Genomic DNA, 27,500 nt, shown 5'->3' on the forward strand with positions numbered 1-27,500 from the left:
AAAAAAAAAAAACAGAAATAAGAGCTAAAGAGCTAAACTGGCAGCCCACCATGCATGCTGAGAAACTGAAAGCTAAACATATGTGTAAATGTCACATTTCTCACAAGCTCATATTTTCCCAAAATGCATCAAGAAAGTAGATCACTCAGAAGATGAAATATCTATGTATTTCTGTCCATTAAAACAGAACTTCAAAAACATAAGAATAATCAACTAGCTTCAAAAAAATCAGACACATGGACCATTACTATTTACAGATACAACGAAGAACTAGGTCAGGAAGAGTAAACTAAGGCAATTAGAGTAACTCTGCCATGCAAAGACAAATCTCTTAGAAAGAAAGCTCAAATTCTTCCTATAAATTCTGTCCAAATATCCTGCTTTCCTGTACTGTTTTTATAAACTATCCCCTAGTACTCAGAAGGTAAACATTTTAAAAGGCTAAACTAAAAAACTAAACCAAAATTTCACCTGCTGTCCATTGGAAACAAGAATTTGGAGCCTGAGTTTGGTCAAGTACATACTAAGCCAAAAAACCAACACTCTTTAGAGAAATGTAACAGAATCCAATACAGCAAAACCAAAATAACAAAAAACAAGAGGTGCAACCTGTGGGTTAAGTATGTGGACAAGGAGACACAGGGATTCAGACACTGATCAGCATCACTGCAGTGTCTGTGTGAGCTTCTCTGGATGGGCTCAACATTTACGTCAATGAGACAAGGAGTGTCCCTCCCCAGAGTAGTTGAGCCTTATCAAATCAGCTGGTCCTGGGAAGAAAAGCTAACCCTCCCTGGAACGAGAGAGAATTCTTCCTGCCTCACTTCTGAAGAGGACATCAGCTTTTCCCTGCCTCTGCACTGGAACCAGACCATCACTGCTTCGGGTGGCCTCTGGTCTACCAGATTAGACCCATGTGCCCAGCTATTCTGATCCTCAGGCCTTACACCTGGACGGGAACTCTAACGTCAGCTCTCCTGGGTCTCCAATTTACGAACTGTAAATCTTGTCAGCTTCTACAAACCTCTGGAGCAATTCTTAGTAATAAGTCTACTTATGCTCACTGCTTCACTGGAAAGCCTGACCTATAGAGAGTTTTGGTTCTGAATGGAAATCTGCTATTAAAAATTAGATACTGAGTAGAGACTGGAGGGATTTTGAGATACATACTAGAAAAAAGGCCCAGAATATAAAAGCCCCTTTAGAAAGGAACTGTGAGTGAAAACATGAGTCCAGTGAGGGTTCATGGAAACAAGACCTACAGTGTAAATTTCTCGTCTCAGAAAGCATGTCCACGGTCGTGAGCAGCATGCTGATAAATGTTTGCCTGGGGAGTATAGCTCAGTGTGACAGCAGTAGCTTGCCTAACTTACACAAGGCCCTACATTTGGTCCTCACTGTCACCATAATAAAATTTAAAGGAAATTGAAAGTTAAAAGCCAGTGTACATGTTTTCTGATGGAAACTATAACAGGCTTTTGAAAACCACAGTAGAGACCTTGGATAGAGTCAGGCAGTGCTGTCACATGCCTTTAGCCCTGGCACTTGGGAGGTAGAAGCAGGCAGATCTTATCTATGGCTGGTGCCCATAGAGGGCAGAGGAAGGCTTCAGAGCCCCTGCTAAGTGGAGTTACAAATGTTCATGAGCCATCTTGTGGGTACTAAGAGTGGAACCCACGCCCTCTGAAGAGCAGCCAGTGCTCTAAACCACTGAGCCAACTCTCTAGCCCAAAATGCAAAGTTTTAACAATTAAAAAAGGAGGTAGCCGAACATGGTGGCGCACTCCTTTAATCCCAGCACCCAGGAGGCAGAAGCAGAGGCAGGTGGATCTCTGTGAGTTCGAGGCCAACCTGGTCTACAAAGCGAGTCTAGGACAGCCAAGGCTACACAGAGAAACCCTGTCTCCAAAAAAATAAGGAGGTAGCGGGGAGGAATCACAGGACTAAGGACAGCAAGCTACACTAGCTAGACATATTAGCCTATGTAATACCTTCTTCCTCCTCTGGTACCCTAACTGAAATGTCTAGTATTCAACCTGTACAAGGTCAGGAGCGAGGCCATCGGACATCTCACACATACAGACTTGGTGTGGAGACTGACCTTGGCTTCCTTTACTCCTTTCTTTCCTTTGACAGTTCCCTCCGAAGGTTTTGGTTTCTCAGTCTTCTTTACTGTCTCATTTACAGGCTTTTTTCCACTTGGTATAACCCCAAAGAATTTCCGAATGTCCTAAAAACAGAAGAGGAGACATGTAAATATTAAATAACATCCAGCACTTGGGAGGCAGAGGCAGGTGGATCTCTGTGAGTTCAACACCAGCCTGGTCTACAAAGTCTAGGACAGCTAGGACTGTTACACAGAGAAACACTGTCTTGAAAAACCAACCAAGCGGCTTTAAAGTCCTGTTTTTGATAATGACAGCAGTTATAAGCATGTGGGCAGCAGGTAGTGACTGCAAACACACAGATACAAATCCCATCATCCTAGGTGGATGAGAAGACACAGCTCAGCACTGCCCACAGCCAAAGGACTACCCAGACCATTCTTAAAAACTAAGAACATTAGCCGGGTATGGTGGCGCACACCTTTAATCGCAGCACTATGGGGGCAGAGGCAGGCGGAGTTCAAGGCTAGCCTGGTCTACAAAGTGAGTCCAGGATAGCCAAGGCTACACACACACGAAAAAAATCCTGTCTCAAAAACCAAAAAAAAAAGAAAAAACAAAAGCAAAAAACAACAAACAAAAAATAAGAATATTAAAAATGTTTTTTTCTACATGATTCTTCTCAAACTCTAAGGAAAAAGGCTGGTGCCTATTATAATATGCTCTTTCATATGAAATTCTGAATTAAATGCAGAATTTGAAGTAATCATTTAAAAACTTTACAATATAACAACATTAAAAGCATTGTATTCCCTTTTCATTTTCATATATGTTTTCTGTACCTTTCTTTTTTGTTTTGTTTTTATTTTGTTTTGAGACAAAGTCTCATTATATAGGCCAGGTTGGCCTCCAACTCTTTTTTTTTTTTTAATATATTTTACTAATTTATTCATATTACATCGCAATTGTTATCCCATCCCTTGTATCCTCCCATTCCTCCCTTCCTCCCATTTTCCCCTTACTCTCCTCCCCTATGACTGTGACTAAGGGGGACCTCTTTCCCCTGTATATGCTCATAGGGTATCAAGTCTCTTCTTGGTAGCCTGCTATCCTTCCTCTGAGTGCCACCAGGCCTCCCCATGCACGGGACGTGGTCAAATATGGGGCACCAGAGTTTGTGTGAAAGTCAGACCCCACTCTCCACTCAACTGTGGAGAATGTCCTGTCCATTGGCTAGATCTGGGTAGGGGTTCGAAGTTTACTGCATGTATTGTCCTTGGCTGGTGCCATAGTTTGAGCATGATCCCTGGGCCCAGATCCACCCGTCATAATGTTCTTCTTGTAGGTTTCTAGGACCCTCTGGATCCTTCTATTTCCCCATTCTCCCATGCTCTATCACCTAGGGTCCCAATAGGATGTCCTCCCCTTTGTCCCACTTTCCTGATAAGTGAAGACATTCATGGGGCATGCCCTTTGGGCTAGTGTCCAGATATAAGTGAGTATATGCCATTTGAGTCTTTCTGCTTCTGGGTTAACTCACTCATTATGATCATTTCTAGTTCAATCCATTTGTCCACACATTTCAGGAATTCCTTGTTTTTAATAGCTGAGTAGTATTCCATAGTGTAAATGTACCACAGTTTCTTTATCCATTCTTCTACTGAGGGACACTTAGGCTGTTTCCATGTTCGGGCTATTATGAATAAGGCTGCTATGAACATGGTTGAGCAAATCTTCTTGTTGTGTGCTGGAGCATTTTCTGGGTATATTCTTTGGCAAAGATCAAAAATTCAAATGACACCACATGCTGGCGAGGATGTGGGGAGAGAGGAACACTCCTTCATTGCTGGAGGGAATGTAAACTAGTACAGTCACTTTGGAAATCTATCTGGCACTATATCAGAAAATTGGGAATAGGGCTTCCTCAGGACCCAGTATTCCACTCCTTGGCTTCCAACTCTTAAGAGACTTCTGCCCTCTTCCCAGGGCTGGGGTTACAGGTGTGCACCAGCACACCCAGCTCCCTACCTTTCCCTAATTTAGTTTTGAAGAAGCTACTATAGAAAGGAAAGTGAACAGACCATAGAATGAAGAAGCCCGGGTTTGAACCTGTGCTCTAGTGCATTCTACTTGTGTGATCTCAGACAATTCATTAGCATCTCAGTCTTTATAAAGCTTCAACATGCATCTGTTATCATTGTGGCTCAGCAACACTACTCCACCCCGTCCTGAGCTCCTATCCACTCACACCTCTGAAACATCCCCTTTATAAGCTGTTTATAAGCAAAGGCATAAGATTTCAGATCTTCTATTCCAGATGTCCTGGTATATAAAAAGTCCTAATTTATCAGTTAAATACAAATTTAAAAAGTATTGCTGTCAGGCTGGTGGCATGTGCCTGTAACCAGGAGGTAGAGGCTGGGGGATCATGGGTTCAAGACCAGACTTGGCTGAACAGCAGGTTTTAGGCTAGTTTGAGACTCTGTCTCAAAAATAAACAAACAAATACATAAATAGAGAGCCAATGTGATGGCTCAGGAAGTGAACGCTTAGCTCAGTCTCTGGAACCCAAGTAAAAGTGAAAGGAGGAAGAGTTGACCTCTGACCTCCACATGTATGTGATACATGTGCACCCACATGAACATCTCACAAACACACACACAATATTATTAATAATAATAATAAAATTTTAAAGCAAGTGAATAAAACAAGCCAAGAGCCCTGGGCTATAAAACTCAAGACATTTGTGTCAAGCGGTGAAGAATAGAACAATAAAGAAAGTCGTAGTCATATGTATAATTTGCCAAGAATTGAGCTTGAGGCTGACTACTTTATTGCTTCTGGAGGAAATGACAGTTTCTAATCAGTCTCACTTTTTAAATTATACAGTGATTCTTCACTCCAACAGTAAAGATTACTTAAACGCATACAAAGGAAAGAAAAGAGCAGAGAAAATGCAGGTGACTTCTTGGAAACAGCAAAAGCTAAGTTAATAATTCGGGAGCAAACAAGATGGCTTGAAGAGTAAAGGTGGTTGCTGTCTGCCACCGGGAGTCTATTCCAGAAGGGACAGAATGGCCACAAGTTGTCCTGTGACTTCCACACCCAAACCTCAGCACACATGCACGCACGCACACATGTGCAAAAAGAAACAATTATTTTAAATTATGATAATTAAGGTCCTGTTTTTTCAACTAGTTCTTACATCATAGATTACAGAAAACAGGGTATTCGGAGACTGGGACAACTGGCAGGCTGAGCACTGACAGATGTGTGTGCGCAGCGTGGCTAGCTCCCTTCTCCCTAAGGAGCTCTATCTGCTCACATTCCTTCTGGGCCTTTCTCCTTACTCCACCCTCCTCTCAATCCCTATACAAAGGTGAAAAAAAAAATCACAACACCCCACTCTATCCCAATATATGCTAAAAAAAAACCTACACTCTTGCCAAAGAATCCCCACTAGCACAGAAGCTCCTCACACCAGCTCTGCAGGCCTGTCTCCACTGCGACACACTGAGGCCTTAAGCACACACACGCAAGGTGAGCAGCTAGCTGATGGATGGTGGTTATCACCCTCCTGAGCAGCAACAGTTCCTGTCTAGTACTCAGGTTCTCACAGCCTCAGCGAACGCAGACCAAGCCACTCATACCCCAAATAAAGGGTCAAGCCTCTCCCGCAGCTGCCAGTGAACCTTCTGCTGGGCAGTGAGTAAACACAGGGCCTGACTCTTTTTCTCCATGTATTTACTCTATGTGTGTGTATATGGGTACACGTCTGTGGAAGTCAAAGAACAACCTTCAGAAGTCAGTTCTCTCCTTCCACCACTTGGGTCTCAGGAATCAAACTCAGGTCATCAGGCTGGGCAGCAAGTGCCTTTACTCGCTAACTAATCTAGCCAACCCAAGAAAAAGAAATTATTTTTTAAGTTTACTTTTATAATTTTGACAATTGAAAGACCTTCTAAGCACACTACTGTGAGGTCAAGCGACCATAGAGACAGGTTTGACACGTGTGGTGATACTCACCAGTAATCTCACTGAGAAGGTGGAGGCAAAAGAATTGAGTTCAAAGCCATAGTAAGTCCCCATCTTAAAAACAGAAAGTTAAGCTGGACATGTAGTTTAGAGAGTGGAGAGGCTGCCTCCCAGCCATGAAGGCCTGGGCTCTACCGTAGCACTACATAAAAGCAGGTGTGATGGCACCCAGGAGAGGGAAGCAGGAAGACTGTTTCCAAGCCAGTGTGGCCTATGTAAGTGAACCCCTACTTCAAACAAATTAACTAAAAAAATTTGATTACAGAAAAATGAAACAAAAGATAATCATAAACAAAAATATCTACAATATAAGAAATATATAAATGGGCTTCTACAAATCAATAAAAGATAATCAAACAGCTGAATAAAAGCTAATAATAAGCAAAGTAGAAAAGAAATGTAAGTGCCAACACAATATGCATATACCTTTTCTTCCAATAATTACATTTCTAAAATAAATGATAGGGGATGAAATCCACACACTGAGGGCGGGCGTGGTGGCGCACGCCTTTAATCCCAGCACTCGGGAGGCAGAGGTAGGCAGATCGCTGTGAGTTTGAGGCCAGCCTGGTCTACAAAATGAGTTTAGGACAGCCAAAGCTAACACAGAGAAACCCTGTCTTGAAAAACAAAAACAAAAACAAAAGAAAGAAGTAAAGAAAGAAAGGAAAAGAAAAGAAAAGCACACACTGCTCTTGCAGAAGGCCTGAGTTTGGCTCCCAGCACCCAGGCTGATAACGGCCTGCAACACTAGCTCTAGTGGATCCAAAACCCTCTTCTGGCCTAGAAGGTCACCTGCTCTCACAGCCACACACATGCACATACCCACACACAGATACCCACACATAAAAATAATTTAAAAATATAAATCTTAATAAGTATAAAGGAGCTGAGCATAATAACACACATCTTAAATGCTAGCACTTGGGCGGCAGAGCAGGCCTTCAAGTCTTGAGGTCTTGAGTGGAGGCCAGCCTGATCTACAGAGTGAATTCCAGGCAGAGAGAACAGGAGCCAGGGAGGAGGGCAGAAGGAGGAGGAAGGAACTAAGTGTAACTCCCTTTTTTTCCTCTTGGTGATTATTACTTTAAAAAACAGGGAATTCAAGCAAGACAGACAAAAAAAATCCACAAAAGTTGCATTTTAACTAAAAATAGGATAACCAAAAATAAGCCAGGCGTGGTGGCACACACTTTTAATCCCAGCGCTCAGGGAGGCAGAGGCAGGCACACTGCTGTGAGTTCTAGGCCAGCCTGGTCTACAAAGTGAGTCCAGGACAGCCAAGGCTACACAGAGACACCCTGTCTCAGAAAAAAGAAGAAAGAAGCTCCTTCTGACAAGCACAGGGGGCACACCTGACACCCTGAAATCTCCAAATCCCCAACCAAGCTTCCACCTGACTCTGACTACCTACTCACTATGCCCATAACTATAAGGGCTGTGCAAAAACAGACATACCCCACCACTAGGCACTCTTTCCTTGACTCTTCTGATCTTATACACGCATAGGAGGCACAGTGTCAGGGACTCAAAATACAAAGTGAGCACACCTTTATGAGAAAAAAAGCCCTCGTGAAGCTACTTTAGAGACAAGTAAGTAAATAAAGACTTAAATACAATCTGGTGCAAAGACAATGGCAGCCATAAGGCTATCAGAGTACCAGAACCACCTGGCACAGGCTCCCAGGGGCAACACCTAAATAGGGCCTTACCACGACTAGCGGGTGATAGTCATCAAATTTAAGTTCAGAGACACTTCCGTAGGTTCTACCCAAAAAGCTTAGACAATCCAGATAAGCAGGAAATTAATATTTAATCAACACGTGGGTGATTAGTCCTTCACACATGGGCTCAGAGGGACAGTGAAAATGATGTTAGATTTGTTTTTACAACACTTTGGGCCACGGCCCCCTGAACCAGACCCTCTGCCTCTCACTTTCTCCCAAACACAGACACCCAGCAAAGCCTGCCAATATGCAGCAAGGTGGATCTAAGCCCTCATGAGAATGTGTGCACAAGGTCTGAGCTCTCGGCTAAAGCAGGAAATGTTCAACTGTGCCACGGTAAAGGATCTCCTGCTAGTAATAAAGCTAAATGAGAAGACAGTATCAGCGAAGAAGCAGTTCCACAGAAAGGGGGGGGGGGGGTGTAACGTAAGGGATTAAATTTTTAAAAAACATAAAGCCATCTCCAGAGCCGGATGTGGTGGCGCACACCTTTAGTCCCAGCATGTGGGAGGCAGAAGCAGGCAGATCTCTGTAAGTTCGAAGCCAGCCTGGACTACAAAGCAAGTCCAGGACAGCCAGAACTACAAGAGAAACCCTGTCTCATAAAAAAACAAAAACAAAAACAAAATCTAGTGATCTAGAAAAACCAGCAAAGTGATCTAGAAATTGACAATGAAGGTGTGACTACTACACAGAGAAGTTCCTCAAGAAATGGAAAGATGGCTGGCCATGGTGGCACATGCCTTTAATCACTTTAGGGCCAGCCTGGTCTACACAGTGAGTTCTAGGATAGCCAGAGCTACATATTAGAGACCTTGTCTTAAAAAAAGTAAGAAGGGAGGGGAGGGACAATGGGTTAGGTGTGGCAGTACACGCCTTTAATCTCAGCTTAGGCAAGTGGCTTTCTGTGAGTTCTAGAGCAGCCTGGTCTACATAGTTCCAGGCCCAGTCAGGACTTCATAGAGATCTTTTGTCTCAAAAGAAAAGTAGGGAGGGAGAAGGGAGGGAGGGAGGAAGAAGGGAGGGAGGGAGGGAGAAAACAAAGGAAGGAGGGAAGGAAAGAAGGAGATGGGGAGGGAAAAGGGGGAGGAAGGAGGGAAAGGAAGATGCCACTAGGTGTGGAGCTACACAACTGCAGTCCCTAGCAGGCTGAAGGTGGGCCACAGGAGGGTCATGAGTTCAAGGCCAGCATCAGCTATCAAAGCAATTCAAGGCTAGTTTAGTGTACATGAGACAGGTAGGCAACACCCATAGAGAAGGAAAATGTAGAGCTAAGCAAGGTGATGAGGAAGGCTAGTGAAAAGGACTGCCACAGTAGCCACTGCCTTCTCACAGCTGCCATCACGTTAAATCCCGACTTGGTCATTCAGTAGTCTAGAAAAAAAAAATCACTGTCCTCACCAAATTACAGAGGCTGAATGCTGCCATCTAAGATAGGGACCAACCCGCTGAAACAAAGCCTGATTCACTTAATCTCACAGCGGAAGAAACGCTCACACTTTTCTGGGCTCTACACTCTCGTCTGGCTTGTGGTGGGATGGTAGAACTAAACTGGCAGGAATTCAAGGAGGAAGGTGCTAGAGGGCTCAGTGGATAAAGCACCTGCTGCCCCTGCACAGGACCAGAACTCATTTCTCAGCACGCACACAGGGCAGCTCCCAATACCTGTAACTCTAGCTCCAGGGGACCAGATGTCCTCTTCTGGCCTCCAACAGGCACCTGCACTCAAAGCAAATACCCACACAGAGATACACACATATATGTAATATAAAAATAATAAATCCACAAACAGAAAGGAGAGAGAGAAAATTCAAGGATGGGTCCAGAAAACTATAGAACATTTGGTAAAAGAATGAGTCAAAACCAGGCGTGGTGGCACACGCCTTTAATCCCAGCACTCAGGAGGCAGAGGCAGGTGGATTGCTGTGAGTTCCAGGCCAGCCTGGTCACAAAGCGAGTTCAGGACAACCAAGGCTACACAGAGAAACCCTGTCTCAAAACAAAAACAAAAACAACAACAAAAGAATGAGTCAAAACAGATTAGAAAGGGTTAAAAAGAACAGCACTCAGAACGGGTGTTGTGCATGGCATTTCAGGTCCCTGGAGGAGTGCTTGGAATGTGAAGGGCACGCCCGCATGGCAGGAAGCCCCAGAGGTTCTTGCAGCTATGCAGGACCCAGAAGTGACTGGTCTTTCTGGATGTGGCAGATAAACAGGTAAATATGGCATGAATCTGATCGGCCCAAAGTTATGAGTCTCATCAAGTTGAGAGGGAAAGCATCTGGTCATCGGACACAGCCTTTACTGGGAGTATCACCTGGTGGACACCCGGTAACCAGCGTCCTGGCCGTGCTGTCAGCAGGACTGTGCTTGGTGCTAACCAAGTGCAGCTCAACAGTTTACAGTAGTTTGCTAGAAGGGAATGTAGTCAAATCATGTTTTTTCTAGTAAGAATTATAAATTTTCAACTTTTTAAACTCCTGGGGCTTGAGCCTAAGGTCTTGCCCACAACCACTACTAAGTTACGTGTATTACCCAGGCTGACCTTGAACTTATTCTGTAATCTAAGCAGGGCTGTGTTACCCTGGGTCCTCCTGTGTTACCTTGTGGCTGCAATTACATCCTGCACAAACAGAGATGGCCCAACACTTTTTGGGGGCCAGTTGTTTGTCTGTTTCGAGTGCTGTTTTTTGTTAGTTTGTTTGGTTGGTTGGTTGGTTTTTCAGTTTCTCTGTATAACAGAGTGATGGCTGTCCTGAAACTTTCCTCCTGAATGCTGGGATTAAAGGCGTGTGCCACCATGCCCAGCTGGCCCAACACTAACTACAAATTTTTAAACAGGATAGAGAGATGGCTCAATGCTGAGGAGCACTGGCTGCTCTTCCAGAAGACCTGTGTTTACATCTCAGCAGCCACATGGTGGCTAACAACCATCTGGGACTCCAGTGCCAGAGAATCCAACACCCTCTCCTGGCCTCTTATGGGCACTGTATTCACATAGTGCAGACATACATGCAGACAAAAACACCCATTCACATAAAATAAAAATAAGTTTAAAAAAAAAAAACTTTTAGGTAGTTGTGCATACTCTCAATCCCAGCACTTGGGCAGCCAGATCTCTGTGAGTTCAAGGACAGCCTGGTCTATACAGTGAGTTCCAGGTGAGCCAAGACTACTACATTGTGAGACCCTATCTCAAAAAAAAAAAAAAAGGACATATTAATCACTATACAAAATAAATATAACGGGTAGTAAAGCAATCTTTAGCTGGGCACCACGGCACACACATGTAACCCCAGCATTGGGGAAGCTAAAGCAGGCGGACTAACAAGTTCAAAGCCAGCCAGGGCTACATAACAAGTACCAGCCCAGCAAGGGCTAGACAGCAAGGACCTGTCTCAAGCCCTCCGCAAGGAAATCCTTGACTGGGATTTCTGCTATGACTTTACTTGCTGCTTTTTGTTTTAGGAAAATGTAAGAGGAGGCTAGAGAGACAGCTGAGCTGTAAGAGTGCATGCTGTGCAAACATGAAGGCCTAAGTTCAAATCCCCAAGCCCACACAGAGCCAGGCACGGCTGCACACACCCATAGTCCCAGCTCTGGGGCTGGCTGGTTCAGGGCTCAGTGAAAGGCCCTATCTCAAAAGAACAGAGCAGCATGCCAGGTGTCTCCCTCAGGACTGCTCATGCACTTGGCCCCACACCACACACACACACACACACACACACACACACTTAAGGATATTAAATTAGCTTTGTGTATTATCCTGAACTATTAAAATTCATCTTCTATATTAGCTCTCTATGCCTCACTCTCATTCATTTTACAATGTTGTGACTATAAAAGACAAAAACTACTTTTAATTTTAGTAGGCCATTTCCTCTTCCTTCAAAATTGGTTTTTAGCCACACAAATTACAGTTTTCAGAAATCAAAACTATCACTAGACCATTGACATTACTGATTTAGCAAAGTCTAGCACTGTCACAAGCACTTCCCTGAAGAAGACACCATGAGCTAAACATGTGTTTAGTGTGCTAAAGTGTGGTCTGAAAAATCTTTGGACTTTGGGGAGGAGGGGGCACAACTACACGGGACATGACACAACTGTACAGAGAAGAAGCTACAACAGGTCCCAGGGAAGAAAGCACTCTGTGGTCCTCACTGATTCCTTCACTCAGTCAGGTCACTATTCAACACTTCTAAAAGCCTTGGAGTGCTCAGAAGAAACAAAACAGGAGAGAGCAGAGACAAGAACAGGACCCTCTGCCCTCACAGAGCTGCCGCCAGTCTCTCTGCTCTTGCGTCTGTCCTTAGAGAACAAAATGAAGACCTGACAGGGAAGAGAGATGGAGACTAACTGTTCCTGCTGCTGCTGCTGCTGCCTCTTGATTCTACTGACAGACTCTGCTCAACAAGGAAAATCCTTTTTTTTTTTTTTTTTTTCCCTTTCTTCTCTTTTTGGCTTTTCGAGACAGGGTTTCTCTGTGTAGCCTTGGCTGTCCTGGACTCACTCTGCAAACCAGGCTGGCCTTGAACTCACAGAGATCTGCCTGCCTCTGCCTCCCAAGTGCTGGGATTACAGGCGTGCGCCACTGCACCCTGCTCAATGAAGTTCTTAATTATGTCCAGAGAATACAATAGCGTCTCTCAATTAAACACTCACCATAAACATTTTCAGGTTCCTGACCCAAAATCACAAAATTACCAAAAAACTGAGCACAACATGAAAATAATTATCTAATTTAGACTTAAATCAATAAGGTTTCTTTTCACACCAGTTTAACTGGAATAACTAGTGTCTGAGGTTATCCATGGCTGATTCTGACATTTTTCCCACAGCTAACATACTGTGAGTGTTGTTTTCATTCATACAGAGATTAACATTTCCAAACTGATTTCTAATCTAAAAAATATCACATTTCACATAACTTAAGTTCAAACCAAAAACAGACCTATAATATAATACAATAAAACAATTCTTCTCTAAGCTACCTTATTGTCATGAAAAAAAACTAAAACAAACCAAGGTCTCATCATGGAGGCCTGGATGGTCTGGAACCTGCTATGTAGACCAGGCTGGCCTCAGACTCAGATCCAACTGCCTCTGCCTTCTGAGTGCTAAGGTTAAAGGTGTGTGCTGCCACCTCGTCACTCATGAAATATTTTAATAACTGAGACACAAAGTAAGGAACAAAGGACAGAAAAAAATTTTTAATAAATGTATTTTATTTGATGAGTATAAATGTTTTGCCTGCATGTATGTGTACGTAGCACATACATGCCTGGTGTCTGTAGAGACCAGAAGAGGCCCCAGGTCTCCTAGAAATGAAGTTATAGTATGGTTGTGAGCCTCTATGTGGGCACTGGGAACTGAACCTGGGTTCTCTGCAAAGGCAGCAAATGCTTTTAACCATCGAGCCATCTCTCCAGCCCCTAGAACAGTGGTTCTCAACCTTCCTAATACTGTGACCCTTTAATACGGCTCCTCATGTTGTGGTGACCCCACCAATCATAAAACTATTTCTGTAACTACTTGATGATTGTAGTAACTCTTGATTGCCAGCACCTCTTACCGTTTTTCTTTTTTAAACTGGAAATACAAAGTTTATTCACACATCAAATATTAATGGAAAATTTAATATATGCCAGACTCCACAGAACAGTTCTCTGTCCCTGTGGCCTCCACTCTCGCAGAGACTGTAACAAGTAACTCATTTTGTAAAATATGCCAAAACGCACGCTCGCGCGCCCACTCACACGTATGTGTGTGTGTGTGTGTGTGTATGTGTGTGCGCGCGCGCGCACGTGTGTGTACCAAAGAAACAAAACACATGGTCTTTGACCAACATACCAGTGATTTTTAAGGTTTCATAAACCTGATGAATTATATTTTCTCCAGAAATATTAAAAAACACATGCACACAGAACTCTGAATACAGGTCTGGGATGTAATTTGGGGCAAATAAGTGAATTAATAAAGTACATAAATAGGTGAGATTGGTTAAATAAATAAATTGTGGCTGGGCATAGTGATAGGTTTCTGTAATACCAGCACTTGAAGGTGCAGGCAGTAGAAGCAGCTTCTCAGTTTGAGGCCTGCCTGGGATGGGGAGGGAGAGAAGGAGTGAGAGACAGAGGGAGAGAAGGAAAGAGGGAGAAAGGGAGGGAAGGAGAGAGGGAGAGGGAGGGAAGGAGGGAGGAAGAGAGAGAGAAGAAAGTCAATGGGGCTGAAGAGATGGCTCAGTGGTTAAGGGTACTGACTGCCCTTCCTGAAGACCTGGGTTCAAATCCCAGCACCCGCATGACAGCACATAACTGTCTACAATTCCAAGATCTGACACTCTCATATAGGCATACATACAGGAAAAGAACCAATGCACATAAAATAAAGGTAATTTTTTTTTAAGTCAATGCGCTTAATCCACATAACAAGCCTAGAAGTTGTTAGCCCTGATCCTGATTCAGAGACTAGGAAACAGAATGCAAAGAAGCCATTTCTACCGAAAGTTTTAAAATTGGGCCAGCAGTGGTGGTGCAGGCCTTTAATCCCAGCAGTAAGGAGGCAAGGGAAGACAAACCTCTGAGTTCGAGGCCAGCCTGGTCAGAGCAACAGAGAGAAATCCTGTCTCAAAAAATTAAAAAAAGAAAGAAAAAAAAAAATCCAGCTGAGTACCTGTAATGCCAGCACTCAGGAGGCAGAGGCAGGTACATCTCTGAGTTCAAGGCCAGCTTAGTCTACAGAGTGAGTTCAGGACAGCCAAGGCTACACAGAGAAACCCTGTCTCAAAAAAACAAAACAGAACAAAACAAAAATTAAGTTAAATAAAATTGAAGATTAGGACTGAGAGAGCTCACAGTCAAGACACTTCCTATTCTCCCTGAGGGCCTGAGTGAGATTCCCAACACCCCTACTGCGTAGCCTCCCAGGGCAACTCACACACACAACAGTGAGGTTCCCAACATCCCCACTGCGTAGCCTCCCAGGGCAACTCACACACACAGCATTCCCTCACACACACAAACACACACATGAAAATGAATGTTTAAATTGAAGAACATCTTAAACATAGTGGGGATTGCTCGTCAACACTACAATCCCAGCCGGAGCGAGCTGAGGCAGGAGGAGCAGGAATTCAAGACGCCCTGGGTCACTTGGTGAAAGTGTCTCAACAGAGAGGCAGTTCCCATCTTTAAGGTGTAATTAACAATTCTGCAGCCGGGTGGTGGTGGTGCTCACGTTTAATCCCAGCACTCAGGAGGCAGAGGCAGGTGGCTCGCTGTGAGTTCGAGGTCAGCCTGGTCTACAGAGTGAGTCCAGGACAGCCAAGGCTACACAGAGAAACCTTGTCTCAAAAACAAAAACAAAAACAAAAACAAAGAAGAAGAAGAAAAAAAAAAAGCAAAACTTTTTGTGGCAGGCAGTGGTGGTGACACAAAAAACAACAACAAAACAAAACAACCTTTTTGCTATACCCTCCTAAGCCCAAAAGAGCTGCAGCTTTAGACAACCTTCACCATCAGAAACTCCGGAGTATGAAAACTGAAGCTCTGAGGCAGACACAAGCAAGCTCTCATTAATTTTTTTCCCCACTTGTTAGAAGCTCAACCAACAGACAATCTAAGTGAAAAGGAGGAGGAAGGGCACAAATTATGTCACTGTGTTCATTTACCTTTGAAGAGTACAGGATTTTATGCAAAGTACAGACCACAGTGCTCTGCAGAGCAGCTGCCAAAATAATAACACATTGCTTTTACTTCTCTATTTTAAAATTAGCAAAGAAATAAAAATATTTGTTTAACATTTTAAATGGCCTGCCAAAATCACAAGAAATATTATCAACATACTTCACAAAACCTACTCAAATATTTAACAAGCTTTTAGTTTATGAACCACAAAAATGCAAAACTGTATTTTCTTTTGGTTTCTCTGTGTAACCTTGGTTGTCCTGGAACTCACTCTGTAGACCAGGCTGGCCTCGAACTCACAGAGGTCCATCTGCCTCTGCCTCTTGAATGCCAAGATTAAAGGTGTGTGCCACCATACCTGGCTTTAGCACCATTTCTTTCAATAGTCTCTTAACACCTTTTCAAAATTCAACAAGTTGGGCCAGGCATGGTGGCGCACACCTTTAATTCCAGCACTCAGGAGGCAGAGGCAGACAGATCGCTGTGAGTTCAAGGCCAGCCTGGTCTACAAAGTGAGTCTAAGACAGCCAAGGCTACACAGAGAAACCCTGTCTCGAAAAACAAAACAAAACAAAAATCAGAAAGTTGGAGACCTCAAGTGCAACTCCCAGAGCAAAGTCAATCTTCTGCCTATAGATGGGCTTCAGAAGGGGAGGCGGGAGGGAAAGCCCCTAAAATGGTGTTATGCCCATATGCATTTCTGTGGGTCAGAAAATTTACATATCCCTCACCACATTTATCAAAGGGAATTCTGGCCCAAACAGAAGTTAAGAACTACTGTTCCATAATGTAACTTATATATAGATGCTCAATTAATACTCATTAAATCAAACTTTATTCTGGGGTTCTGCTAGTCTTCTATCTGAGCTAACTCCTAGAATATTATAACCAATATTAAATACTATGACCAATATAATATTTAAATTTTTTAAAGATTTATTTATTTATGTATATAAGCACTCTATTACACGTATGCCTGCATGACAGAAGAGAACATCAGATAGAAGAGGGCATCAGATCACATTATAGATGGTTGTGAGCTGCCACCCTGTCTAAAAGATAAGGTGAGCTGGGGGGGGGGGGGGCGGGGAGTGAGTCAACGGGTGTGCCGTACAAGCCTGAGCACCTATTTGGACCACAGTGCCCATATAAAACTAAGCATGGCTAAATGCGCCTGTAACTCCAGCACTAGGGGAGGCAGGGCGCGAGCATCACTGGACTTCCCTGTCCAGCCAGCCTGGAAGAAAATCGACAAGCTGGAAGCTCAATGAGAGACTCGATCTCAAGAAGGTAAAGCAGAGAGAGAGAGAGAGAGAGAGAGAGAGCGAGCGAGCGAGCGAGCCAGGACACCTGACGTCCTCCTCGGGTCTCTATTCACGCATACAGAGAGAATTAAAAACAAAAGCTAGAAAAAAACCTAAATGCTTGAAAATGGTCATCTAGCATGAGAAGCGTCTAGGGCGCTGCCCTGCCCTTTTCTCTTCTGTCCATCCTCTTCTGAGATAGGGTCTCTTATACTGCAGCCTGAACTAGAACTCTGATCCTCCTGCCTCAGCTTTATAGGTGCTGGTTACAAGCATGCCCAGCTTATTATGCCCTTAAAGACTGATGTAAACACCAGGTGGTGGCGGCACATGCCTTTAATCCCAGCACCACACCTGGCTATCACCCACAACCATCGTAAACTCCGGTTCCATAGGATCTGATACTCTATTCTGGCCTCTGATGCATACATGTTCACAGAAATATATTCTGACAAAACATACACATTACAAATTGAATAAGTAAAAAAAAATAAAAATAAAATAAAAAAAAATAAAAAAAAATAAAAAAACAAATTGAATAAGTATGTACCTTGGGCATGGTGGTGCGTGCTTTTAATCCCAGCACTGGGGAAGCAGAGGCAGGCGGATCTCTGAGTTCCAGGCCTGGTCTACAAAGTGAGTCCAGGACAGGCAGGACTACAAGAGAAACCCTGTCTGGAAAAAACAAAACAAAACAAAACAAAAACAAAAACAGTACTTGGGAATGGAGAGCCGGTTCACTGATTGAGCGTGTATATTGTTCTTGCAGAGGACCCGAATCCCATTGCTAACACCCACAGGAAGCAGCTCAAAAGCCACCTGAAACTCTAGAGGCTCTGACACCCTCTTCAGGCCACCATGGGCCCTCAAACACATGTGAGCATACACACACACATACACATGACTTCAGGCCACCATGGGCCCTCAAACACATGTGTGCATACACACAAACACACACATACACGTGACTATTTTTTTCAAAAATGCACTTTAAATTTCTATAAGGTATTTAGAGCAAACAATTTACATATTAACCTGAAAATAAAAAAGGCTGACCCTGGGTGGCTACCATCACTATCTCTTTTCTTCCCAAGATTAAAAACCAGAGAGCTGAAATTTTTCCAATTTGGCATGACACTTTTCCCCCTAGAATGCTGGTATTCTAATATCTTCTAGATTAACTTAACGTCTTCAGTTGTCCTTAAAGTTAAAAATTGTTTCAAACATGTAACTGTCTCCTACGCCAAGGGCTATTTCCCTTTCGCAATACTTGAATGTCTATTACACAAAATTAGGTATTCAAGTTGGAACTGAGATTTTTTTTTTTAAAGACTACTTTTGTAACAGGTGACAAGAGATGACAGCTGTCAAATGCATAACATCCGTGTGTACTCGCTGTTTTTTATTCCTGGTAAACCAGGTTATCCGTTCAACTCCTATAAAATTATTCTAAACAAAGTCAGGCAACTTCCTTGTGTTATCAACTTTCAAAACAGCTGACTCGCGTCTCCAGGAAGCTGATTAAAGCTGAAGGCCCGAGCAACTTCTCCCTAAGAAAGCAAAATTCTTCCTCGCAGAGCCTGAAGTCACGGCTTTTAGGAAACATTCCAAAGGAGACTCGGGACAACGCTCAGTACGAAAGTAACTTTCAACGCCGTGTCCAAACCAACATTCTTCTTCCTTCCTCCCTTCCCCCGAGAGTCCGTGGTGGGGGACGCGAAAGTGCCGCGTAGCAGCAGCCACATCCCTGCACGCCGCGTCCGCGGTGCGCCCCGCACCCTAAGCGGGCCCCTCGGAGCGCCCTGCACCGTCCTCCCCACCCCCGCACCGCGGCGGCGCCCCGTCCACACCCGTCCTGCAAAGCCTCTGTAGCTGCGCGGCTTCCCGGGCGGCTCACCATGGCAGCCCCCACGACCGAAGAGGAGCAGGTGGGCAGGCCCGAGGCTAGGGGAGGAATCCGTTATCGAGGCTCGGGATCCATTGGCGCCAACAACTTCTCCCGCGAAGTGGCAGAAGCCGCAAGCGGCGGCGCGCGGCTATGACGTCAGGAGGCGCGCGCTCCCCGCCCCCTAGGCGGGAGTTGCGCGCTGGGCGCGGTACGGCCCTGGCGACTAGAAGGTTGCAACCTCCGTAAGGACGGCGAGTGCGCTCGTGCGATCACGGCACTGACGCCCAATCTGGGATCTGAGGCTGGCTTCCTCTAAGGCGGGAATCACACACAGGTGGCTTCCTTCCGCCAACACGTGCTCCAAAGGACGAGCTCGTAGAAGTTTCCAGAAGCTCTTATCCTCTCCTCCATAGGATGAAATGCTGCCAATGCGCACCACACATATCAACTTTTTCTCATCAAACTTTACTCTGATTTGTTTTGTTTTCTTTTTAATATTTGACCTATCGATTTTTGGCTCAAACTAAGAGTAATAGAAAACTACCGTGATAATGGGCAGATTATTTATTACTTTTTAATTGTTTCCCCCGAGGCAGGGTTTCTCTGTGTAGCCTTGGCTGGCTTGGAACTCACTTTGTAGACCAGGCTGGGATCCGCCTGCCTCTGGTGTGCTGGGATTACAGGCATGCACCACCACCCCTGGCTTTTTTTTTTTTTTTTTTTTTTTTTTAAGATTTATTATTATGCATACAGTGCTCTGCCTGCACGTTCACCTGCAGGCCAGAAGAGGGCATCAGATCACATTGTGATGCTTGTGAGCCACCATGTGGTTGTTAGGAATTGAAATCGGGACCTCTGGAGAAGTCAGTACCCTGTGCCATCTCTCCAGCCCGATATTTGTTACTTTTTTCTTTTTCTTCTTTTTTAATTGGAGGTGAAGTGCACCAGTGGTGGTCAAAGAAAAGGTTGCAGGGGAGGTGGAGGGCCTGGAGAGATAGCTCAGAGGTTAAGAGCACTGACCGCTTTTCCAAAGGTCCTGCGTTCATTTCCCAGCAACCACACAGTGGATCACAACCACCTATAATGAGATCTGGTGCCCACTTCTGGCCTACAGGTGTACATGCAGACAAAACATTATTTACGTAATAAATAAATCTTTTTTTAAAAATATAAAAAAAGGTTGTGGGAGCCCGTTCCTTCCACCACGTGAGTACATGTTTACATTAAAGGAATTTGGGGGGGAGGGGTTGACACCACATCTCATGAACCCCATCCTGGTGTCAAACTCCTGAGAATGACCTTGAACTTCTGATTTGTCTACTGCCTCCCAAGTGCTGAAATCTCAGATATATGTCAACATGCCTGGTTTACACAGTGCAGGGGATCAAACTCAGAGCTACAGTGAACACATGCAAGCAGCTGAGTCACCACCAGCCCAATGGGTCTTTGTTCTAAAACCACCAAGCTAAGAAAACTAACCCCGTTTTCTTTCTTTCTTCTTCTTTCTTTCTTTCTTTTTGGTTTCCCAAGACAGGGTTTCTCTGTGTAACCTTGGGTGTCCTGGAACTCACCTTGTTAACCAGGTTGGATTCCAACTCACAGAGATCCACCTGCCTCTGCCTCCCTGAGTGCTGGGATTACAGGGGTTTGCACCCACCTTTTCCATGCAGGGCATGGTTGCTAAACCTTTAATCCCAGCACTTGGGTAGCAGAAGCAGATGGATCTTGGTGAGTTTGAGGCCAGCCTGCTCTACAAGTCAAGGACAGAACAGCCAGGGTTGTTCGAAAGAAAGAAAAGGAAGGGAGGGAGGGAGGGAGGAGGCTAGTCTTTTAATTCGGAAGCTTCATTAAGTCTTGTAAAGAATAGTGAAATCTCTGAAACCATGACATACCAAGAATCGCCCCCACCAAAAAAAAAAAAAACTGGAACCAGGAGAGCTTTAGGATAAGCAAGTCTCAGCATGGAAAGAGGACATTTTAGGGAGCTGGTCTTAGTGTGTGACTCAGGTGCCTCCACTCTCCCCCCCGCCCAACTGCCAGGACTACAGGGGTGGCAGCCCACACCTGGCCAGCAACTTTCCTATTAGTAAATAAGCAACTTGGTAGTGGAATAGAATGTAACATTTGCATACAATTTCAAGAGAAAACGTGAGATTATCAACGAATTTAGTGAGGAAAGCAATATCAAACTTTGGCCTTAAACTTCCAAATCTTTTTCTAACCACTTCCTGTTGGGTCTTGTCCTTTTATGACACAATATGTACTGGGAAAGGCAGTAAGGCCTTCAGGAATATAAGAGTTTGTGTTTACTAGATGTCTAGTGCAACATGATTTGGGTTTTGTGGGGGTTTTGTGTTTGTTTGTTTGTTTGTTTGTTTGTAGACAGGACTTTTCTATGTAGCCCTGACTGGCCTGGACCTCCAGAGATTCACCTGCCTCTGCTTTTCCAGTTCTGGGATTAAAGATGAGTACCACACCCTGCATCTTTTGTAACACGTGCCCCACTTTGGCTTTGTATTGTTCCAGGTTAAAATTCACCGCTAACAACAATCACCCCTGATTTAGAAGCAGATGAACTGTTATGAGTGAGCAGGGCTTCCCAGCTTGGGTCCCTCTGAAGCCAGTTGTTTGGTTCCTGCTCATCTGTTAAAGAGAGAATATCCTGACACCCATCAAGTAATAGCATCGTGTGTGTGTGTGTGTGTGTGTGTGTGTGTGTGGTGGTGGTGGTGGTGGTAGTGATGATGGTGGTGGTAGTGGTGGTTTGGTTTGAGTTTGGTTTTTGGTTGAGTTTGGTTTTTGATTTTCCAGACAGGGTCTTACTGTGGAGGCTTGGCTGTCATGAGCTCACTATGTAGACCAAGCTGGATTCAAACTCATTGAGATCTGCCTGCCTCTCCTCCCTAAATGCTGGGATACAGGCATGCACTTTGGTTTGAGTTTAGTTCAGTCTCAGTATATAACCCAGGCTGGCCTCAAACTTGAGATCCCAGTGCCGGGCATGGTGGCACACACCTTTAATCCCAGCACTCAAGAGGCAGAGGCAGAGGCAGGCAGATCGCTGTGAATTCGAGGACTGCCTAGTCCACAAAGTGAGTCCAGAACAGCTAAGGCTACACAGAGAGACCCTGTCTCGGAAAACAAAACAACAACAATAACAACAAAAAACCCTTGAGATCCTCCTGCCTCAGCCTCCCAATACTAGGATACAAGCATGCACCACTATACATGGATGAATAGAGTGCTTGGTTTTTGTTTTGTTTTGTTTTGTTTAGATTTATTATATATACAGTGCTCTGCCTGCATGTACACCTGCGGGCCAGAAAAGGGTACCAGATCAAAGTATAGACAGTTGTGAGCTATCATGTGGTTACTGGAAATTGAACTCAGGACCTCTGGAAGAGCCGCCAGTACTCTTAACCTCTGAGCCATCACTCCAGCCCCCAAGAACAGTGTTTTTAGGTCAACAACTGTCATTATTATTATTATGGAGTTTGCACACATGTGGCAGAAATAATTGGAGAGACTCTGCTTCAGAAACAGGTAGAAGGAAATGACCCACTCTTGAAAGTGCACTCACACTAAAAGCCACAAAATAAATAAAAACGAATCTAAAAAATAAAATAGGAAAGCATTCTAAAATTAGACTCATCTATGCTTCAGGGTTTTGCTTGGGGAAAAAAATGTTTAAGGAAGAATAGGTCTGTTTGATCAATTGAGAAATCAATAAAATCTGTGAACTACATCTCTAGAAAGGTATACACAGCAGATATAATGATAAAGTTGTGTTCATATAACCTTAGGAGAACTAAACCAATGCACAGTAGTCATTGTGTTACAAATCAATAAAGCAATGACCAAAACACATTAAAAATCACATATGCAGCCAGGCGGTGGTGGTGCACGCCTTTAATCCCAGCACTTTGGAGGCAGAGGCAGGTGGATCTCTATAAGTTTAGTGCAATATAGTGAGTCCCTATCTTTAAAAAAAAAAAAGAAAGAAAGAAAGAAAGAAAACCCATGGGTGCTAGAGAGATGGCTCAGCAGGTAAGAGCACTTGCTGCTCTTGCAGAGGACCCAAATGGAGCTCCTGTCACCCACACGACAGCTCACAACTACCTGTAGCTCCATTTTTAAGAGAACTATGCCCTCTTTTGTTTTGTTTTGTTTGGTTTGGTGTTTGGTTTTTTGTTTTGGTTTTTCGAGACAGGGTTTCTCTGTGTAACCGTGACTCTCTCGGACTCAAATTGTAGAGCAAGCTGGCCTTGAACTCACAGAGATCAGCCTGCCTCTGCCTCCTGAGAGCTGGGACTACAGGGGTGCGCCACCATGGCCGGCTCTATGCCCTTTTCCTAACCTTCCCAGGCACTGAACATGCAAGGTACACAGACCTCCACACAGGTGCACACACTACTCATAATTTTAAAATAAGTCTTTATAAAAATAAAATAGAACATTAACCATCAAGAAAAAAAGAAAAGAAAACTTGCAGCTGGGTATAGAGGCTCACACCCTTAATCCTACCACTTGGGAAACAGAGGCAAAAGGCTTTCTGTGAAATCCAGCCCAGCTGGGTCGACGTAGCAAGTTTCAGGACAAGCTAGAGCTCCACAGAAAAAGAGCTAATCTCAAGAAAGAAAGAAAAGGAAAACTTGTAATTTTTCATATCATATTTTTTCAGTATTTTTTTCTCTTCCTTTTGAGACGATATCCTGTCTCAAATGTATCTTTAACGTATCTAAGGTTGGCCTCAAACTTTCAGTCTAGCTGAGGCTGGTCTTGATTTGTTTTGTTTCTCTGCATAGCCTTGGCTGTCTTGGCCTCCCTGAGTGCTAGGATTGAGTGTGCCACCACACCTGGCTGGTCTTGAACTTCAGATCCGCCTGCGTCCATTTTCTTGCTGCTGAGTCAGATTACAGACCTGCACCACCACACCCACTTTTTGCCATGCTGGGGATCCACCTCAGAGCAGTTCTTCAATAGCAGCAGATGCTCATAACTGCTGAACCATCTCTTTAACCCCCGTTTATTGATGTTGTTTGTTTGTTTTCACCTAATGACTGAAGACCTACTGTTGACACGTTTGAATCAAAGTATTACCTATTAGATATGGTTATATAGTGCCCATTAGCTCGCTCTTAAGCCTTAAAAGAAAGGCTGTGGAGATAAAAAAAAAAAAAATTTATCAACAAAACCGATTTCGTGAAAATCAGAGCTATTTTCCTTCCCACTTAGGAACAAATCACCGATGGGGAAATTGTCCCAAAAGTTAGAATACTGACAATAGGATCTTTCTGGACTGTCTCCCAACTGGTGAGCGGCTAGATCTAACAGTTTCTAACACAGGTACTGGACCCTCAACCCTGACAGTTGCTGAAACATCTAAAAAACGGCATAGTAGCAAGGCACGAGGGCTGAGTCCCAGCCTCCCTTGTATTCTAACTGCAGTTACGTGTGCCTTCTCTATCAATGCCTGTCTCCCATTAACTTACCTAAGCCATAGGACTCACTCCTGACTCACTCTGAAACCATCCTCAAGAGCACACTGTCTTTCACTAAACTTTGCAAAATCAACAGAAGTCAATTGAATTTTCACTGTGCCACAACAAATGACCTTCCACCCTCTGGATAAATATTAGCAAGTCCCACTTCGTTGGGGTTTATTGGAATGTTTTCCTTATAAACGTCTGTCTGTCAGGCAGCCCCTCTGTGCAGCTGTGGTCTGAACTCTGGGGATGTAGGCCTTGAAGCCGTTTAGGAGCACAGCCATGATAGTCTGTTCCAGTTAACATGCATATATTCTAACTGAAGAAATCAGGTATGAACCACATCATTTATCTTAATTCTTAGATGATACCCAATTAACCCTAACATGCTAACACTTGAGGGATCTTAGATCTATATAAACTTTGCCTGGTGGTTTTTATAGCCTATAACAATAGGCAAATTTCTGCCAAACAAATCTGCATATTCACTAACATAAAAAACTTTTCCTTTTAAAGTAATAATATAACAAAAAAGTATATCATTCCATTGTTAACATACAAATTTGATTTTATATATATAATCTCAAATTATGGCCAGACATGGTGATACACACCTTTAATGCCAGCACTCGGGAGGCAGAGGCAGGGAGGCGAATCAATGTGAGTTCGAAGCCAGCCTGGTCTACAGAGTCCTGGAGAGCCAAGGCTACACAGAGAAACCCTGCTCAAAAAACAAAGAAACAAGGCCGGGCTTGGTGGCGCACGCCTTTAATCCCAGCACTCGGGAGGCAGAGGCAGGCGGATCGCTGTGAGTTCGAGGCCAGCCTGGTCTACAAAGTGAGTCCAGGATGGCCAAGGCTACACAGAGAAACCCTGCTCAAAAAACAAAGAAACAAGGCCGGGCTTGGTGGCGCACGCCTTTAATCCCAGCACTCGGGAGACAGAGGCAGGCGGATCGCTGTGAGTTCGAGGCCAGCCTGGTCTACAAAGTGAGTCCAGGATGGCCAAGGCTACACAGAGAAACCCTGTCTCAAAAAACAAAGAAACAAGGCCGGGCTTGGTGGCGCACGCCTTTAATCCCAGCACTCAGGAGGCAGAGGCAGGCGGATCGCTGTGAGTTCAAGGCCAGCCTGGTCTAGTCCAAGACAGCCAAGTCTACACAGTGAAACCTTGTCTCAACCCTCCCCCCAAAATTAATAATTAATTAATTAATAATCTCAAATAGCCATTAGTCATTGTTTTTAATTTCATTTTTTCAGTCCTGGGGATTAAAGCCAGGGTCTCTCACGTGCACCACTTCACCACTCAACTGTAGCTCCGTCTTTTCTCTTTTATTTTGTGCTCCTTTGGAGACAGGATCTGGCCAACTTGCCTGGAAGGCCTTGAACTTGTTGAAGGTTTGTTTTGTTTTGTTGGTTTAGGGGAGGGATTATTTATCTTCTAGCCTAGGTTGATCTTAACCCTGCTATGTGGGCAAGAATGACCTTGAACTCCTGATCCTCCTGGCTCTGCCTCCCAAGTAGCTGGGATTACAGCCCTGTACCACCAGGTGCAGTTCCCACTAGCAGTTTTAAGGGTATGTATAGACAGACCAATAAATGTTCCAACAGGATTTTATGTAGTGTAATCTTTTTCTCCATTTATTATGTCGATACTAGGATTGCTGTTGACTCATAAAAGAAATGATATGAGATGCAGTGAGTGAAGGAAATCAACAGCATTTCCTTGCAAAGCCCTACTATAGGAAGACTGACCACATGGGGGGGGGGTATCATGGGCTTTCTAGAACCTTCTTGGTTTTAGGCCTGTGTCTGCGTGTGTATGTCTAGTATACATGCCTGTGTACATGGGTGTTGCAGTGTGTGGGCATGTGTTTTCCTAGAGGTTCACATACACATGTGTTCAGGATGTAGAGGCCTGAGACCGATGGCAGGAATCTCCAGGGATAGCTCAGTTGAACCCAGAGCCCAGTGACACAGCTAGCCAGTTTGCTTCAGAGTCCTCCGCCCTCAGGAACTGCAGGTGGGGCTGCTCCCTGGGCATATGCATAGGCTTTTAGGTATCTGAACTCTGGTCCTAAGGATTATGTGGCATGCGCTTTACCTGCCAGGCCATCCCCCAGCCTGCTAGGGCCCTTATGTATCTGAAATTCTGTTGAGTATGGTGGGCAGGCACCGGGGGTCCCAGTGACCAGAGGCTGACACAGGAGGGTTCCCTAAGACCAGCCTGGGAAACAACAGTACTCCATTTCCAAAAGGAAAGAAAGGAGGAAGAAAAGGAAGAAGAGGAAGGAGAGTCGAAGGGGAGAAGGGGTTAGAACAACCAGAAATTGTTTGATAAGGCAAACCCGGAGTCCTCACCCATAGTTCAAAAGGGTTTCTTTTTCTTTTTTCTTTCTTTTTTTTTTTTTTGGTTTTTCGAGACAGGGTTTCTCTGTGTTAGCCTTGGCCGTCCTGGACTCACTTTGTAGACCAGGCTGGCCTCGAACTCCCAAGGATCTGCCTGCCTCTGCCTCCCGAGTGCTGAGATCAAAGGCATGCATCACCACGCCTGGCTCAAAAGGTTTTCAATAAGAAGAATTTTGATTCCATGAGGATCTTTCTAGGCATTTTTTGTTGACATGCAGTTGAAATAAATTGAAGGTATTAGGCAGGCCGTGATGGCTTTAATCCCAGCACTCAGGAGGCGGAGGCAGGTGAATCGTTGTGAGTTCGAGGCCAGCCTGGTCTACAAAGTGAGTCCAGGACAGCCAAGGCTAACACAGAGAGACCCTGTCTTGAAAAAAAAATTGAAGGTATTATACCTCTGCTTATACAGAGCAGTACTCTGTACACTTGTTTTTAGAGTACAAAGGTCTTCCAGGGTCTGTCATGACCAGGTGTGCTTGAGAGTTTGAGACCAGCCTGGGACAGGTAGCAAGACCAATGACTTAACCGCTTAATCAACTAGACAGGATTTCTCTGTGTAGCCCTGGCTGGCCTGGAATTCAAAGATACTGAGTGCCTGCCTGAGGAACTGCCTCTGCCTCCAAGGGATCAAAGGTGTTTGCCAGCGTACCCAGGCCTACAGGCCTCAATTTACAAGACCTCACAAAAGGAAATCTAATAAGGTCTTCCACAAAATATACATAGTCAGTTTTACCAGATATGGGGCCAGAGGCAGGTGGATCTTTGTCAGTTGGAGGCTAGCCTGGCCTATACGTCAAGACCCTAACTCAAATGGAAAACATTACAAATGAACACAGATCTGAATTAGTCAATGTATTTC

The 27,500-nt window shown here is 44.4% G+C and overlaps 1 protein-coding gene across 1 annotated transcript in view; it reads right to left on the reverse strand.

The window, feature by feature from the left end:
* The window catches only part of Rfc1 (replication factor C subunit 1), a 79,773-nt gene extending 60,852 nt beyond the window's left edge, over nt 1–18,921 (reverse strand). Inside the window, exons 1-2 of the mRNA XM_051164684.1 lie at nt 18,757–18,921; nt 2,102–2,230 (exon numbers count right to left, since the gene is read on the reverse strand). Of these exons, the coding sequence (XP_051020641.1) occupies nt 2,102–2,230; nt 18,757–18,759 (132 nt within the window). The 5' untranslated portion in view covers nt 18,760–18,921. The remainder of the gene's footprint in view (nt 1–2,101; nt 2,231–18,756) is intronic.
* Between the last annotated feature and the right edge of the window lie 8,579 nt (nt 18,922–27,500).

The sequence above is a fragment of the Acomys russatus genome, chromosome 22 (genome assembly GCF_903995435.1).
Source record: "Acomys russatus chromosome 22, mAcoRus1.1, whole genome shotgun sequence".
In the NCBI taxonomy this organism is placed as follows: Eukaryota; Metazoa; Chordata; class Mammalia; order Rodentia; family Muridae; genus Acomys; species Acomys russatus.